Genomic DNA, 17,150 nt, shown 5'->3' on the forward strand with positions numbered 1-17,150 from the left:
AAGATTGCTTCTAGCTCTGAGGTTATGGGGCCTTTGTTTAGTCCTTAACATGTGATTCAACTATGTAAGGAAAGCCTAGGGAGGGGCACCTGATCATCACAACACCTTGGGGCACCCATTACTAGAGGACAACTAAGGGTAACCTTGGAACTGCTCTGCCCCACTCGGCCCGGTGGGGTACTTGCTGTGATAGACATTGCCTCTAATACTTTTCTTTTCCTGAGCGTAATTATTTCTTGGAGGCAGACATTAAGGCTGAGTTGGGGAGAGGCAGTTCACTCCTTCACCACACTGCTTACCCAGAGAGTAGAGGGCCCCTGGTCTTGGTGCCACACTCATCCTTCAATCTTCTCTGGGAATGGAGTAGGTGGAGATGACCTCAGGGCCAGGTGGCCATTTGATAAACATGCCTGTGTCTGGACCACTGGGCCAGCCCTGGGGAGCCCCAGCCAGTTTTTAATTTTAGTCTCAATCATTCCTCCATCTGTTTGCCACCCTAGACTTACCTACAAGGAGTGAAAAAACAAAGGCATTTGTTTGCTGGATTCATTTGCTCTTTTTTTAAAAAAAATGATAATTATCTTTTTTTTTTCNGCTATTGCTGGCTCATAGGGAGTTCTATTGTTAACTTTTTGAGGAACCTCCACAATAATTATCTTTAAAAAAACAAAATAAAACACATATTGGTTATATCAGGCAGTTTATTTGGTTTTAAAAGAACTATTTCCTGAGCATCTTCCAGTACAAAGTACCTGCTAGCCACCAGAGGGTGGAAGAGAAAAGATGTGATCTTTCTTCCCAAAAGTTCTTCCATTCCCTCAAAGGGCCTACTATGTGCCAGACACTGTGCTAGCTTCTGGAGATGCCAGGCTGAGAAGACACAAGTGGTCCTTCTCTTAGAAGCTGTAACCCAGCAGGGGAGACAGACACTGAGTCTGTCTTTAGGTCCTGGTTGTTTGTGAAGGGGAGACAGACCCACACAGTCTGATTGGTGGCTCTTCCCAGTCCTTCTGCTCCAGGTCCTGGTGGCCCTGGCTTTGGTTTGGCAAACCCAGCATCACTGTCTAATCTGGGTTTCTGACTCACTTCCTGTGGCGACTTCTGAGTCTCAGCAGGTCCCAGGTGTCAGTGAAATGCAACTGGTCTTTGTCGCCTCACCCTCATCAGATACCTTGTTCAGGCAGATCAGGGAAATCCCCTCACCCCCACACGTGTCTTCTCTGCCAGGCAGCCTTTCATCGTTCATAATCTTTGCAGCAAACTAGGAATCCTCTGGCTTGTAAGAGTGACATGGGGATGTGTGTTGCCAAGCCAGCTGATCTGGAGGACACGAGAAGAGGAAAAGGGGGAAAAAGTGCCCTTGAATGAACTGCTTTATGAGGAAAGACTTTAAAAAAATAGATTTTAGGGGCGCCTGGGTGGCTTAGTCGGTTAAGCGTCCGACTTTCGCTTGGGTCATGATCTCGCGGTTCGTGGGTTCGAGCCCCGCGTCGGGCTCTGTGCTGACTGCCAGCTCAGAGCCTGGAGCCTGTTTCAGTCTGTGACTCCCTCTCTCTCTGACCCTCCCCTGCTCACGCTGTCTCTCTCTCTCTCCTAGAAATAAATAAAACATTTTAAAAAAAATAGATTTTATTTTTTGAGCAGTTTTATGTTCTCAGCAAAAGTGAGAATTTACACTCCCATACGTACTCCTTTCCTCATTATCCTCACAGCCTCCCTCCTTATCAACATTCCCACCAGCATGGAACATTTGTTACAATTGATGAGCCTACAGGCCACATGTCATTATGATCCCAGGTCTGTAATTTACATTAAGGTTCACTCTTGGTGTACATTCTATGGGCTGGACACCTGTATAATGACTTTTAGACTGTATCTGTAGGGTTTTAAACCTACATCCCCTAGGTGTATACCCTATGCAGTGCTCCCAAAACTTTGGGTATTGCCAGCTTTATGCATTCTTGTTCCTCTTGTGCATTTTTGCAGTAGCCATGTACTATTTTTCTTTAAACTGGCACACTTAAAACCACTAAAATGAATTTATTTTTTTATTTTTTTAAAGTTTATTTCTTTATTAATTGTTTTGGGGAGCCTGGGTGGCTCAGTTGGTTAAGCATCTGACTTCAGCTCAGGTCATGATCTCACAATTTGTGGGTTCAAGCCCCGCGTCAGGCTCCATGCTGACAGCTCAGAGCCTGCTTGAGATTCTGTGTCTGCCTCACTCTCTGTCCCTCCCCTGCTTGTACTCTGTCTCTCAAAAATAAATAAACATTTAAGAAAAAAAAACTTACGTTTATTTTTGAGGCAGAACATGGGGGCGGCTTGCAGAGACAGGGAGACATAGAATCTAAAGCAGCCTCCAGGCTCTGAGCTGTCAGCATAGAACCTGATGTGGAGCTCGAACTTACAGACCACGAGATCATGACCTTAGCCAAGGTTGGACACCCAACTGGCTGAGCCACCCATGTGCCCCAACTTTATTTATTTACTTTGAGAGAGAGCGAGAACAAGTGGGAAGGGGTAGAGAGAGAAGGAGAGCAAGAAAATCCTAAGCAGTTTCCATGCCACCAGCACAGAGCCCCATGAGGGGCTTGAACTCACTAACTGTGACATCATGCCCTGAGCTAAAACCAAGTCAGCTGCTTAACTGGCTGAGCCACCGAGACACCCCATGAATCTCTCAATTAATTTATTTTGAGAGAGACAGAGTGCGAGTGAGGGAGGGGCAGAGAGGGAAAAGGAGAGAGAGACAGAGAGAGTATCAAGCAGACTCCGCACTGTCGGTGCAGAGCTCAGTGCGGGGCTCAAGTCCCTGAACCATTAGATCATAACCTGAGCTGAAATCAAGAGTCAGACACTCAGTTGATTGAGCCACCCAAGCATCCTGAAGTGAAATTAGACATAATTTCATATTCATTTTTTGTTAACCTTCATAGCTCTTCTTGACATTGTATATAACTATTATTTTTAATATTTATATATTTTTTCAAGCATTCTTGCCACATGTCTTCTTGAGCATCCTTAGTATTTTTTTTTTAGGAGAGAGAGAGAGAGAGAGNAGTTGGACGCTTAACCGACTAAGCCACCCAGGTGCCCCTATTTGCTCTATTCTTAAGGAAGGTACTCAAGAAGTTAATGGGTGGACTTTCAGGAAGTCCTTGAATCCCCTCAGACTGTCCAAAATTGTGTTTATGGGTTTTTTTTTTTTCCCTGAGTAAGATCAGAGTTTTTATCATATAAAGGGTGGGTAGGACCCAATAACAACAGATTCTCAATTTGCGGTTCTTGGATTATGTCTAATTATCATTTACAAAGATTTAATTTTCCCAGGAAGAGGAATGGAGTTTTCTACAAAAAAATGGACCTTTTACTCATAAAACATTCTATTTTTTTTAATGGTGCAGATCAGTGACACACTGAAAATCAGTAACAGCCTGTCTCACTTCTTCTCATCTCTATTCTGTTATCAACCTTCAACATAAACATTTATTCATCACAAGAGAACCATGACTGTTTTCTGATTTAAAAATCATGAGGTATGGACTGTTGAGGGATTTGTTTGTATACATCATGCCTTTCAGAGGCATAAAGGGAATTACTCTATATATTTAATGAGCTTCCTTTATTAAACAAAATTGTAAATAAAAATAAATAAATAGTGGGGAGGGGGAGAGAAGGGAGCTCCTCTGTCCTGGAGTATCCAGAGTATAGGTTCACTATAAATATAGGTCAGTGAAGGTTTCAGGGAAAAAAGAGCTAAAAGAAAGCTGCTTGTTAGGGCAGAAATATAACGTGATAAAGTGGCACTGGGAAAAAGGACCATTGTGCGAGATCACACAATCACAAGGAACGCACTGCTTGTATAAAAGTGGACGAAGCCACATGTCTTTCTCTGCCTCTAGGGTAACATGCCAGGCAGGGACATAAAGGGCACTCTGTTAATTCTTTCCAGTTCAGCCCCTTAGCCTTAGAAAGAGTATTAATAAATCTCTGTATCCTGCTTCCTTCCACCCAGGATCCATGAACACTAGATATGATGATAAAATGAAATAGGAATTTGAAATCAGGATGAGGGAAAATATAAGCAAGTGGAAGAAGACAAACCAAGGAGGATAGGGAGAATATGACTACTGAATAGTCATGCATTAAGGGTTTGTATTATTGTTGAGCTTCACATTTGACTTAGAGCTTCCTGGCACCCAAAACAAAAAGGGGACAGTAGGTTTTCTGGATTTTAATGTTAAAAGTTTTTTTTTAAATGCTTTATTTATTTCTGAGAGAGAGAGACAGTGTGAGCAGGGGGAGGGTCAGTGTTGATAGGGAGACACAGAATCTGAAACAGGCTCCAGGCTCTGGGCTAGCTGTCAGCACAGAGCCCGACATGGGGCTTGAACCCACAAACCGTGAGATCATGACCTGAGCCAAAGTCAGACTCTTAACCGACTGAGCCACCCAGGGCCCCTGGATTTTACTGTTAGAAAGGAAAAGCATCAGTGTTCATAGCAGCACTTTCAACAATAGCCAAATCATGGAAAGAGCCTAAGTGTCCATCAACTGACTAATGGATCAAGAAGATGTGGTATATTTATACAATGGAATACTGCATAGCAATGAGAAAGAATGAAACCTGGCTGTTTGTAGCAACATGGATGGACCTAGAGGGTGTTATGCTGAGTGAAATAAGTCAGGCAGAGAAGGACAGATACCATATGTTTGCACATATAGGTGGATTAGGAGGAAGCTAACGGAGGACCATGAGGGAGAAGAAGAGGAAAAATAGTAGGGGAGAGGGAGGGAGGCAAACCATGAGAGACTCTTGAATGCTGAGAACAAACTGAGAGCTGATGGGGGTGGGGGAGAGGGGAAGGAGGGTGATGGGCATGGGGGAAGGCACTTTTTGGGATGAGCACTGGGTGTTATATGGAAACCAACTTGACAATAAACTATTTAAAAAAAAAAAGAAAGGAAAAGCATCCTGGTCATTAAGAGGAAGCCAAGAGTTTCTTAGTTTATTCCCTTAAGTTAAATATCTTATGTAGAGCCCACTGAGGGTGTAAAGAATGAGATCCTCTTCAACTTCTTTGTCTTTGCCAACCCGTCGTCATCCTGCATCTCCTCAGACTCGGCCAATTTCCTCATTTTAGGTGGCCATATGACAGGGGGCTATGTACCTCTCCTTTGTGTACTCATCACAGATGTATGTTTACATCCCCTCAGGTGTTTATCTTGAAAGCTTGTCATCTTATTAGACTATAAGCCTCAAGAGGCCAGGGGCATATTGTCCTCAGTGCTTGGCATAATCCTGGCACACTGTAAGCTCTTAGTAAATACTTGTTTGAACAAATGAAGAAGGCAAAAGCAGCCAGGGTTTTATGTGACTGATCCTTGTAGCTCTCACAGAAAACTGAGGCCCTTTCAAGGTTGCAATCTATCTTTTGTCCAGAGAGCTTGACCACCATGGTACCCAGGACACCCCCAAGTTCATTTTACTCCACTGTGCCTTTTGGGGGTGGCTAATCACAACAGCACCAGTGTGTTGCACACTTGCTAGAAGTCCAGCCCTGTAGGAGGCACTTGGCACACATTCCTGTCAGTCCTACCATACAACGGTAACTGAGGTTCTGGGGAGGGAAACAGCTAGTCCAAGGTCGCAGAGCTGGTTAAAGTCAGAATGTTGATCTGTCTGACTGCAGAGCGCATGTTCTTTCCTTACTGTCTGCTGTGTCTGAGCATAAGCCACAAGTGTCTGTGTGAGTTATGGGTTCTTATCTCTTGGCAATTAGAGCTGTGCAGCTAGAGTATTTCTGGCACAGGCCATTGCTGCTTTCTAACAGCTGTTACATTCCAGTCTCTCTTGAGTTTGGGGAAGGAAGGCCTACACCTGGGGTTGGCAAAGGCAGTCTCAGATCTCATTTTCCCTGGTTTTTGCACACAGAGAATATGTTTATATTGCACTTGTCACATAGTCCCCTGAAGTGCAGGAGCATTAAAGTTGAATATTATTTTTATAAAAGTCACCAGGGAGAAGAGGAGAAGAGATGCACAGTTGGGTTGTCTCAAGGAATAATTGGATTTGCCCAGTGATGGGTAGAGTGCAGGTGAGAAATGACAGCATGCCAGGAAAGTACATTTTATGGTGCTTTTGATAACAGATTTGTCAGGCATGTATTTTTAATGACTTTGTGCCTGTTGCCATTATTTTAATAGAGACCTAATTTTTATTTTTTAATTTTTTTTAATAGTTTATTGTCAAATTAGTTTCCACATAACACTCAGTGCTCATCCCCACAAGTGTCCTCCTCCATGCCCATCCCCCCCTCCCCCCACATAATAGAGACCTAATTTTTAGAATGGAGTTCATTATTACATTAAACTTTCTCTGTTCAAGGTTGCCAAATGGAATAGTCTCATGGCTCAGTGTTGCCACCTACCGTGTTCTGCATGGAGTGTCAGTCTTCAAAAACCTAGAAGGGAATAAAGCACATTTCAAACTACAACAAGGAATAATTTGATCTGTCTGTTCTTCCACAAGGTTGCAAGTCCTCAGGGTGAACATTATAAGCATCTGTCATCACTGTGAGCTCTAGAGTGCCAAGACACTGGTTCCAGCAACTTCTGGTGATAAAAATGTTAGTCAAAAATACCACTTTTCCTTTGCTCCCTTGAGAATGAGCCTCCTCAGAAACATTTGCTGCCTGCACATGGGGATCTGAATAATTGCTACATTCAGGTTTATGTTAGAGTGTTCATGAAGAAGGCATTTAAGGGGATGTTTGTACGTGTGATGAGGCTTTTGGTTCTATCTTTGGCCCACTAGTCTCAGTAAGGATTTTGGCTCATGTCAGTGATTTAGAAAACCTAATAATTTTTATGTCTCCAAAGTTGTGTTCCCAGGCTGCTGGCTATTTCATATTCTTAAGCTTGTTTCTGCACTTAGGAGGACACCAGAGAATAGCAGTAGGCATTGTCATGCTTTTACCTCCCAATGCCAGGAAAGGACTGACATTCCAGCTTTGTTTATGGATAGATTTAGGTTGAGTCTTATTCCAATCTCCTTCAGTGGCTTTGACAATTTCTTTTGCAGAAGAAGCATCTTGGTTATTGACCTGGCACCCTATTGTTCCCAGTTTGAATGGTAAGAGCCACAAAATCATCCGTACCTATGTAGGACATAAGATTTAAATTATTGTTTAGACAATGAGGAACAGAAAAATATGCAAAATACAGGTGTTAATTATTATCAGACTGTTTTTTTAATGTAAGGAGATCAGAATGTTAAAGTTTTTTACATACTAATTTGGGTATTTTCTCCCTCTAACCTCTAATTAATATCCACGATAAACAGCCTTTATTGATTATGTGGTTCTGTAAGTTTAAATCCAGGATGGTCAAGACTGCACTATTTGTCTATTCATCTATTGCTTTATCCTCTTCCACAGTGGGTTTGAGGCAGCTTATGAGAAAGGGATAAAATATAAATAAAAAATAATAAGCACCAACCAGAGTTGAGTATAAATTATGTTAGGAGATTAAGCCTAAGGATACAAGGAGAATGAGGGCAGCCCAGGTCTATTTCTGTTAAACTAAAAAGCCATTTCATTGGACAAGTTGATGTAGCCATTTTTTAAAAGCTACTTGGAAGCTGGTCTCAGTTTTGGAAAGCTCTGTGTAAACATGAGCTGCTTCGTGTTCCTGACATTTCAGCTGAACTTTAAAAATTGCCATTTTTTTTCTTTCTTCCAACCTCTACCTGACCCCTAGCATACACCCATTTCCTCTGAGCCAAGGAGGTGTCAATACTGAAGGTATTTTATCAAGCAAGATTGCTATTTTTCTGGGAATGCTCTAGTCTGGATGCCAGCCGGGGATTTGGAAGCCTGAAAGTGGGAGGCTTATTTTGGAAACCCTTTCATTATCATCACACTCAGGCCCTTATGAGCAGTTCCAGGGATTCACACCCGGATGGGCTTCAATGATAGGAGGACTGAAAAAATGTTGAAGTGGAAGAGAGGGGTTCAGAAGTCCCCTTCTCACAAGCCAGCAGGATGCCCAATAATCTTCCTTCCACGGTTCCTATTTCCAGCCTCTCCTCCTGGACCTCCAGGCTCTGTGTTGCCTCTCAGAGATCTGGTTCCCAGGAAGCTGGCTCAGAGAATGGAGCTGAGATGCAGACTTCCCTGGACTACAGAGGGTGGGCTTCACAGGGTGCTTTCAGCCTCAGAGCAAGTTGTAAGCCTGTGTTGACAAAAGGCTCTGCCCTGGCTTGTTACAACCAACCAGAAAGGTCTGTAGCTGGGAGAGCCCTCTTCCCCCATCTTCACCAACACAGACACTAAGGAGTCACGTGATGATGAGATTCCCAAGTGGAGATAAAACCACAATTTACTGCTGTATGGACTTCTCCATTTGGACATCTAATAGACTCCTCAGATCTTATGTATCCAAAACAGAGTTCTTGGTTCATTTTAATGCCTCTCCCCACCCCCCACCCCCCCGACTTTGGATTTGTTCTTCTCCCAGGCTTAATCATCTCAGGAAATTGGCACTGGTATCCACTCTGTTGCTCAAACCAAAGGAGTCAGCTTTGCTTGTCTCTTTCCTTCACCTCTGTCATAAATCCTGTCAGTAGTGGAATTGGCTACTGCCACTGAGACATTTTGCACAGCGGAAACTCCCTCAGCATTGATGACGTAGTCTTGCCAGCCTTCTCTCTCTTGCCTGTACTCCTCCAGTGGTGTTTTTACCTAGTCTCTCTGGTTTCCCCCACTTCTTTTCAAGGCTTTGGAGTGGCATTGCAGTCAGACCATCTGGGTTTGTGTATTGGATCCTCTACTTACTGGGATGGGCAAGTCACCTAATATATTATGACTATATATTGTCATCTCTAAAATTGGGAGAATAATTTTACTCACATTGCAAGTTTCCATGAGGATTAAATATTATACATATAAAGTTCTTTGGACAGTTCAGAGCACATAGTTTAAACTCTAAGGAAATAATTAGGTTTTTATTTATTGTTCCCAATTCTCAGGCCATTCTCCATATAAATGCTACAGAAGTCTTTTTTTTTTAATTAAAAATTTTTTTAAAGCTGAGCATGGAGCCCAGTGTAGGGCTTGAACTCACCACCCTGAGATCAAGACCTCAGCTGAGATCAGAGTCAGATGCTTAACTGACTGAGCCACTGAGGCTCCCCTACAGAAGTCTTTTTAGAAAGGAAATTAGATCATGCCTCTTCCATGGCACAGTCTTTTCTTTTAACCCCTTCCATGGCTTCCTATTGCATCTAGAAGAGAATCCAAATTCCTACCAGGTATGACATGGCCCTCCATAACTTTTGCTATCTCACTCTTCAGCTTCCCTCTTACTGTCCTTCCCACTGGTCACTGACTTCTAGCCTCATTGTCCTTCCTCCATCCCAGGAATGTACTTGGTTTGTTCCCACCTGCTCTTGTGCCTGGAATACTCTTCCTCTAGATCTTAGTTTGAGTGACACATCTTAGGCCTTTTACTGATGTATACCCTGAGCCCCCATTTTACTTCACTTACTACTGTGTCTTCTGTGCCTACTAATGCTGAGGTGTAAAAGGCCCTAATAAATGTTTAGCCATTGAATGTTGATAGCCATTATTTATTTAGTACCTACTATGTCCCACTTACACAATTCTGTTATTTCATCCTCATAACAACACTGTGGGGGTGGGTATTTTAAATCCCATTTTAGGGTTGAAGAAATAGTCACTTAGGGAAGACCAAGTGTATCCGAGGACACCTAATTGGTATGTGGGTGAGCCTAGATTTTAAATGAGATCTGGCTGAGTCCTTGGAGTTTTTAGGTTTTAACACTAGTGAATTCAGAGGGTTCATACCTGGCTGATGAGTACAAGGTGAGATTAGACAGATATCAAAAGTATACTATCCTCATCCTTTTTTTTTAAGTTTATTTATTGTGGGAGAGAGAGCACAAGCAGAAGAGGGCCAGAGAGAAAGGGAGATAGAAAATCCCAAGCAATCTCCACACTGTCAGCACCGAGCTCAAGGTGGGGCTCAATCAGGGGATCAATCGAGATCGAGCACGAGCTTGGACTCCGTGCTGAGTGTGGAGCCTGCTTAGGATTCTCTCTTTCTCTTCCCCTCTGCCCCTCTTCCCTACTTGCATTCTCTCTTTCTCTAAAATAAATAAATAAAAGATAACAGTTTTAGAGCGTCTCTTATGTGCTAAAGTGCTTCTGTGTATTTCCCCGTTTGGCATTCTTTTTTTTTTTTTTTTTNTTCTGAGAGAGAGAAAGAGACAGCGTGAACAGGGGAGGGTCAGAGAGAGAGGGAGACACAGAATCCAAAGCAGGCTCCAGGCTCTGAGCTATGAGCACAGAGTCCGACGCGGGGCTCGAACCCACTAGCCGTGAGATCATGACCTGAGCCGAAGTCGGATGCTCAACCGGCTGAGCCACCCAGGCACCCCTGGCATTCTTTATCATGCCCTAGTTTTGTTGTAATTTTGTTGAAGTTTGACAAGAGGTATTAATTGGATTCATTCAGATTCTGTTTTGAATTGATTCCAGCCTACTTGGGTGATGCCTGCTAAAAGTCAAGGGGGACAGGTGTGTTAGGCCCTCCAGGCCTTTTACATCAAATATCTCCAAGAATGAGCTCCAGACTGCACACTGCCTTATCACCCAAGTGCTTGCAGATTCCTGGGCTCCGTAGACTTTTGTCATAAGATTCTCTAGGGGTTGGCCACTGGAATCTTTTTTTTTTTTTTTAATGTTTATTTTGAGAGAGAGAGAGTGCGCAAGCATGAGTGGGGGAGACAGAGACAGAATCTGAAGCAGGCTCAACACTGAGCTGTCAGCAGAGAGCCCGATGTAGGGCTCAAACCCACAGAGTGCAAGATCATGACCTGAGCTGAAGTCGGATGCTTCACCAGCTGAGCTACCCAGGCACCCCAGGAATCTGCTTTTTAAAAAACAATCACTTGGGGGTTTTTCTGATTAAAATGGATGTATGAAGATCACTGGTCATAAACATGTGTTCTAGCTAATTAGCTGTTTTGTGATTTGGCTTTCTTGATTTAAAAAAAATCTANATGTTTAGTCATTTTATCAAAACTCATTTGGGTGGCTTTGGTCTCTGATCATGGAGCAAGCAGGCTTTTTTCTCCCATCTTAATGTTCCTTAGACTTCAAGTCCCAGGTCCAAGTTGGCTTCCTGGGTCAGTATGTTCAATATTTCCCACTTAGATGAAGTAGAGTGCCTTGTTTCTGTCCCTAAGCTGTTACCTGGCTGTGGGGGGCTGGTCTGTTCTCAAGAGGGCTAGATGGTTGTACAATAATGGACCTTCTGATACATTTGTCCCTATTAGAGGTATTTTTAAAAATCGGGTTTGTTCTTATTCCTTCCCAGAAACAATTCTGGAATGATCAAAATTCCTAGTCCTTGTTGTCTTTGCTTTCATCCCCTCTGTTCACTCTCTAAACAAAGGCCCCGTGTTTAATAGACACCATAACAGTAAAATTAGCTTTATTAGACTCTAGGTGGATTTAAAATGTAACCTAATGGCAGCTCTCTCTGGCTTGGAAGTCATGTGTTTTATTTTGAGCAGAGATGGAGAGTAGTTACAATGCCTGGTAGAGGATTAAGTGATTATTGAATTTAAGTGGCCAAATAACACAAGCATCCCTCATCTTTAGATCTTGCCCTGGTGGTTTTTGCCCATTGTTTTCTTGAGAAACCTGGGGTACCACCTGCCTTCTGTCCTTGACTTCAGAGTTCCTGAGTTGTGCCCTAGGAGAAGTCAGCACTGTTGTCTTATCCGCTTCCACTCCCACATCCAGTGTATGTGCCCCAGCTTCTCAGAAAGCTTGAATGGTGAGACCAGTTGAAGTTTACCAGCCTTGTGTCAAAGGACTCACAGCTAGCCAACTCACTTCTCCCCCACAAAGTCCCAGCATATACTTTCATAAATAATAATATCGTACACTGAGGTGCTGCTGTTCACTTTGTCCTAATGCTTTTATACCCACCTCCTGGAAAGAAAAGTAGAGCCTTTATTAGGCTATTTAACAGAGGAGAATCTGAGATACAGATCACCCAACTAGTTACTGACTAAACCCAGTCTGATTTATGGCTTGTTCTTTTACTACTGGTCCTTACCAGTGTGCTTGGTGGCATCACTAGGTCTGTGAAAAGCAGACTGAACAGTTTTTAGTCCTGAAGACAAAGGGTATGTGCCTTACATGTTCTTGGCTTATTTATTTGGTAGAGAGTATCAGGGGTAGAGGACAGCTCCATTAGTGGATGGTCATGGCTGCTTCATTTTGGACCCTTTAGTCTAAGCTTCTAAGCATCATTATAAGCACAGCCTAGGAGGTAAATGTAAAAATAATCTTCTTGCCAGGTTTTCCTGCATGGTATCCTAGCGACCATGTACTGTCTGTCCTTGAGTGTTGGGGCACCAACTGGGGCAGTATCAGAGCTTACAGAGGGGAGGGATATGAAGGGCATGGTCAGAGTCACCCTCTTAAAGTCCAGGCATGGTTTCTTTTTATGCTTTGGAGCACTTTTAACCTACTTATTTTCAAGAACCATTTTATTTCTGATTAAAAATATGTTTCTTGTCAGACAACTTGGAAAACAAAATTCCAAGGAAGGAAATAAAAATCGATTGAAATTCCAACATGGTTAATATTTTGGTAAATATCCTTTTGGTCATCTTCTTTCTTTCAGAGAGTGCTTAGGTTGTAAACTCAGAGTATAAGGGGAAAAAAGTCTCATAAAGTCAAAATTACTCTAAACCACCATGGACAGCAGTTTTTACGCACTCCAAAGTTTGGAAACCACTGAACTAGACTCAAGGAAAGGACAACTGAAAAATCTATATGAAATTAAAAGTCTGGGGGAAAAAAACTAGTCTATTTAATTTTACTATCAAATCCCTGATGATGAGTGGATGGTTGCGGAGAACTGAATTGTGTTCCTACCTGCCTCATTTCATTCTGTTTTAATATTAAGCTTTTGTAAGTTATGGGTTAATAGATTTACCTGTGAGGATGACATGCCATAGTCACATCACGTTTTGCTCCAGGGAGTAGGTTCTGAGTCAACAGGTAAGAAAAACGAACACAGTGAATGCCACCTTAGATACCTATAACCTCCACCGCTGCCCCAAAATGCACATGCCTGTGCACATACAGTTGGATCATTTGTTTTGTAACCTTTGTTTTGTTTAATTTTACAGTAAATATTCTGTTATTTTTATTTATTTTAAGTTTAATTATTTTGAGTGAGAGCATGCATGTGTGCACATGTGTGTGGGGGAGGGGCAGAAAGAGAGCGGAAGAGAGAGACTCCTAAGCAGGTTCCACGCTCAGTGCAAAGTCCAACACAGCTCCATTTCACAAACTGTGGGGTCATGACTTGAGCCAAAATCAAGAGGTGGGTGCTTAACTGCCACCCAACTGCCCCTCTCTGTATCTTTTCTAAAGTTGCATGAAGTTGCATATGTATATTCAATTGTAAAGATATTTATTAACCAGTCTTATTGTACATTTAGTTTATTTCCAATTACTTGCTGTTCTTTTTTTTTTATATATATATATTTTTATTTATTTCTAGGAGAGAGAGAGCAGGGGAGGGTCAGAGNTGGATAAATCTTTGTGTTCATTCATAATAATGTCTTGAGGATAAATTCTTAGCTGTGGAATTGATGGTTCAAAGGAAGAACATTTTTAAGTCTTTTAGTTCATATTGCTAAATTGTCCCCAGGAACATTGTATGCTTCTATCAAAGTGTCTATTTCCCAGCATTATTGGAAATTAACATTCAAGAGAGTTTTACATAGCCTGCCTTTGTTTTCTTGATATGTTTCGTTTTGTTTTCCTTTTGGATGACCCAGGGCTTCTCTTCATTGTGTGGTCAATTTACCCTGGAAGGAATGAGGCTAGAGATGATAAGTGCTGGTGGCCAGGTCTATGTGGAAGGGACAGGGACAGATAACAGGAAAGGGGTGAGCTTGGAGACCATTTCTTTACTACTGCTACCAGGTCTTCAGCAGATATCTAAAGATAGAATATTAATATTTAAAGGGCATATGTAGTTTTAAAAGCATATTTAATATTGTAATTTTTGATTTGGAAATGATGTGATGTCTTGTCATTATAGACACTACAAGACAGGAATGATATTTGTGTATCTAAAATGGAGTATGGTTTTAAAAAAAAAATAAATGGAAAAATACTGTCCTAATCCAATACCTCATCTTAGAGAAAGTGAAACTAGAAGAGTAGAAGCTAGGATTTCTGTAATTTGCCACACAGCAAATTGATGATAGAATTGAAGCCAGAAGTAAAGGTTCCCGGCTGCCTGTTCAGAGCTCTTCTGTTGAGGTGGGACATCATGGTTCAGGAGATGAAAAGCAGACATAACATCCCTTTTGGATAGATGGCCAGGCTTTCTTCCAGAGCCTGTGAGCTGCCCCATACCCCTCCTGGACAAAGACCCAGGTGTCTCTGGGATGGCAGTTCACTTCTGCTTGAACATTTCTACCTGTGAAAGGAGGGAGCTTGCACTTTAATAACCAGGGTGTTTGCCTGAACATTCCTTCCCCTTGGATAACTTCTAACTTCTCTTCATGCCTCAGCATCTTGAATGTCACTTCCTCAGGGAAGTCTTTCCTGACTGCCAAGATAGTTTAGGGTTCCTGTGTGCATTCTTATAGAATGTCTTACCTTTAACACATTTGTCACAATTATACTTTGCACTGTATTTAATATCTCTCTCCCTGACTAGACTATATGTTCCATGTATGTAGGAATGTTGTTTATCTTCTGTTGCTCCTGGCCTAAGCATTAATAAATGCTTGGATGTTTGACTCTCTAGATGGATGTTAATGAGTGAATTGGAAGTGTGTGTGGCTGCTGGGCGGTGCTGTTTCTGATTGCCTGCAGAATCAAGAGAGCTGTCCCTCATTGCCAAGGGCGTTGAAAGGAAAGAAAGGAGACTCCTTTTTAGGCTGCTATATAGAGACGAGCCAGAGGGTATGATCTGATTTGCTGGGTGCCCCATGGTGGCTTCCTGGGTGATGGGGTCAGCAACCTAATCCAACCAAGCATTCTTTCCTGGCTTGTCAGAATCAGCCCCAGCAATTTAGTAGGGGTGGTTGGAGAGGAGCCTCCTTGATTCATTCTGGGGAAGAGAATTCAAGGTCAGGGCTCTCCTTGGTAGGGAGAAAACAGCAACCCGGGTCACCTGCAGCCTAGTCTTCACAGTCAATGGACACTTGCAGCAACTGCTGTAAGGTCTGCTGGTAGCTGGCTGGGCGCCAGTGCAGCGCCGCTGTTAGGCGGCAGGTCCTGCCCCCTCTGCCGGTTTCCCTCCCCCTCCCCCGTCTCCTTACCCACTCCAGCTTGCAGCATCCTCTGCAAGGAGAGGAATGTGCCGCGCTCGGACGCGCCGTCCTGGCGGCGCGGCGGCACTCCGGGCGAGCTCTGGACCGCTGGGGTCCGCCGTCTGGCGCTGCGCCACGTGCTTTGATCCGCGCTGATGTCAAGTGGGTGTGGGCTCTTAGGGAAGGCCCAGGCGAGGACGAGGAGGGCGCGCGATGCACCGCGGGCGCGCTGAGGCCACAGCGCGCTCCGCCGCCCAGCGCTGCTGACCGGTGGCCGGCCTGGGCTCCAGGAGCGGGCGCATGGAGCGGCGGCGCTGTCCTGCCGGGGACGCATGCCCCGCCGCCCTGGGGGGCTGGCGGGGACCGCCACGGGGGGCCTGCAGGTGTGTCCGCGCGCTGTTAACTTTCGGGGGGCTGCGGGCCAGCAGGGAGCAGGGGCCGGGTGGGGGGTGGNCCGCGGGAGTTTCAGCGAGAGAATTCGTGGGGCGGGCGCCGGGCTAGGGGCGCCGAGGGAGCTGCCTTGTTGTTTTGAGAATTGGGTCTCCAAGTACAGCCTGCGTTCATGTAACAGGATTAGGTCTCACCAGACCGCTCTGCTTCTTGAAATCAGCTGTGGTGGGGGGCACTGATGGGGGGGCGGGGAGGAAGACTGGGCAGAGGCGATCTCTCCTCCCCTTATGTACTCCCCCCCCCTTCCTGCTGGGAGCCAGCTAAGGGGGAGGTAAGGGGGGCAGCTTCTCGCCGTTTGACAGGTCTGGTTTCAGACACACCTTCCCAGAGGAATGCGGAGGCTTTGTTACAAGCATCCGTCCCAGCCCTGAGCCCAGAAGCTTGCGGGCATGGGGCCGGGGCTCCGGTGCCATTACTCATCTTTTATGGCAACGCGGGCGAGCTCCCGGGTAGGCAAGTTAATTATTAATGTGTCTAGCTGGAGAGAGGGAATCTGGAGATGAGATTGGTGGGTTGCAGGTTTTTCTTTCCCTTTTTTGGCATTGGCACTCAAGGTTTAAGCCCAAGGTATTGCAGCCAGTTTCCTGAGGAGGATGTGGGTGTTCCCCTAGTGACCGGTGCTCTGCGGAAGGGAGCCAATGTCTGTGGGACAGCACAGTCACCTCCCCCCCCCCCACACACACACCTCAGGAGGGCAGAGAGGGAGCAGCTCTCCGTTTTTATCTACTTTTGAACCAGCCGTACCTTTCCTCCTTTGCTTTATGAAAGCAATCACCCTCCCACCCGTGTCCCAGCGCAGCTTCCTGATGAAGCTTCCAGGCCAGGTGTGTGAGACCTGGGTCCTCTGCTGGCCATCTGAAGCCTTCTAGAAAGGGTTGCCCTACCACAGCCCCAGTACCTGCAAATATCCGCACCTGATCAACAAGTACCTCTGGGTCTGTTTTCAGGTCCCGGGTCTGTAGGACTGTCGGCCAAGGCAAAAGGGTTTGCCAGGTTGTTATCTGGCCCAGTGCCCTCAGTGCCTACTGGAAAGAGGAGGTCAAGGTGGGGAAGAGCTGAGGGCAGAGTGCGCTTCCTCCCTCAGATGGTTTCAGTTTCCCTCCCCCTTGGCTGGGGAAGGGTGGATTCTAAAGCTGGTAGTCTCATGAGATGTGCTCTGTGTGTGCTGGGCATTTCAGGTGTGCCCCTATTGAGTGGGAATGGAAGAATCCAGGTTTAAATCAAAGGCTGTGGTTGGGGCTTGGTTCTGGGAGTTGGGCTGGAGGGGACCAGTTGGAGGCAGGCCTGAGGAGATTTTGCCCCAGCTGGAGCCTGT

At 44.6% G+C, this 17,150-nt stretch overlaps 2 protein-coding genes across 10 annotated transcripts in view; one reads left to right on the top strand and one right to left on the bottom strand.

Moving 5' to 3' along the window:
- Nucleotides 1-683: 683 nt before the first annotated feature.
- LOC144229157 (uncharacterized) lies at nucleotides 684-15,719 on the bottom strand. Of its 3 annotated transcripts, XR_013334368.1 has the most exons (4): nucleotides 15,395-15,485; nucleotides 13,042-13,094; nucleotides 6,432-6,464; nucleotides 684-1,320 (listed from the first exon to the last, which is right to left on the bottom strand). XR_013334368.1 is itself a non-coding variant. In XM_077761148.1 (2 exons), exons 1-2 carry the CDS (start codon nucleotides 15,717-15,719, stop codon nucleotides 1,262-1,264), a joined length of 384 nt encoding a protein of 127 aa, XP_077617274.1. In that variant the 3' UTR covers nucleotides 684-1,261. The 3 variants fall into 3 exon arrangements, 1 of the variants encoding a protein (XP_077617274.1); XR_013334367.1 differs by lacking the exon at nucleotides 13,042-13,094 and having other exon boundaries at nucleotides 15,395-15,482; XM_077761148.1 differs by lacking the exons at nucleotides 6,432-6,464; nucleotides 13,042-13,094 and having other exon boundaries at nucleotides 15,395-15,719.
- Nucleotides 15,685-17,150, top strand: part of PLEKHA7 (pleckstrin homology domain containing A7) — a 142,105-nt gene continuing 140,639 nt past the window's right edge. For all 7 annotated transcript variants that reach the window (XM_077761136.1, XM_077761138.1, XM_077761147.1 and 4 more), the window contains exon 1: nucleotides 15,685-15,768. In XM_077761136.1, coding sequence (XP_077617262.1) covers nucleotides 15,686-15,768 — 83 coding nt within the window. In that variant the 5' untranslated portion in view covers nucleotide 15,685. The remainder of the gene's footprint in view (nucleotides 15,769-17,150) is intronic.

The sequence above is a fragment of the Crocuta crocuta genome, unplaced genomic scaffold (genome assembly GCF_008692635.1).
Source record: "Crocuta crocuta isolate KB4526 unplaced genomic scaffold, BGI_CrCroc_1.0 scaffold233, whole genome shotgun sequence".
Classification (NCBI taxonomy): Eukaryota; Metazoa; Chordata; class Mammalia; order Carnivora; family Hyaenidae; genus Crocuta; species Crocuta crocuta.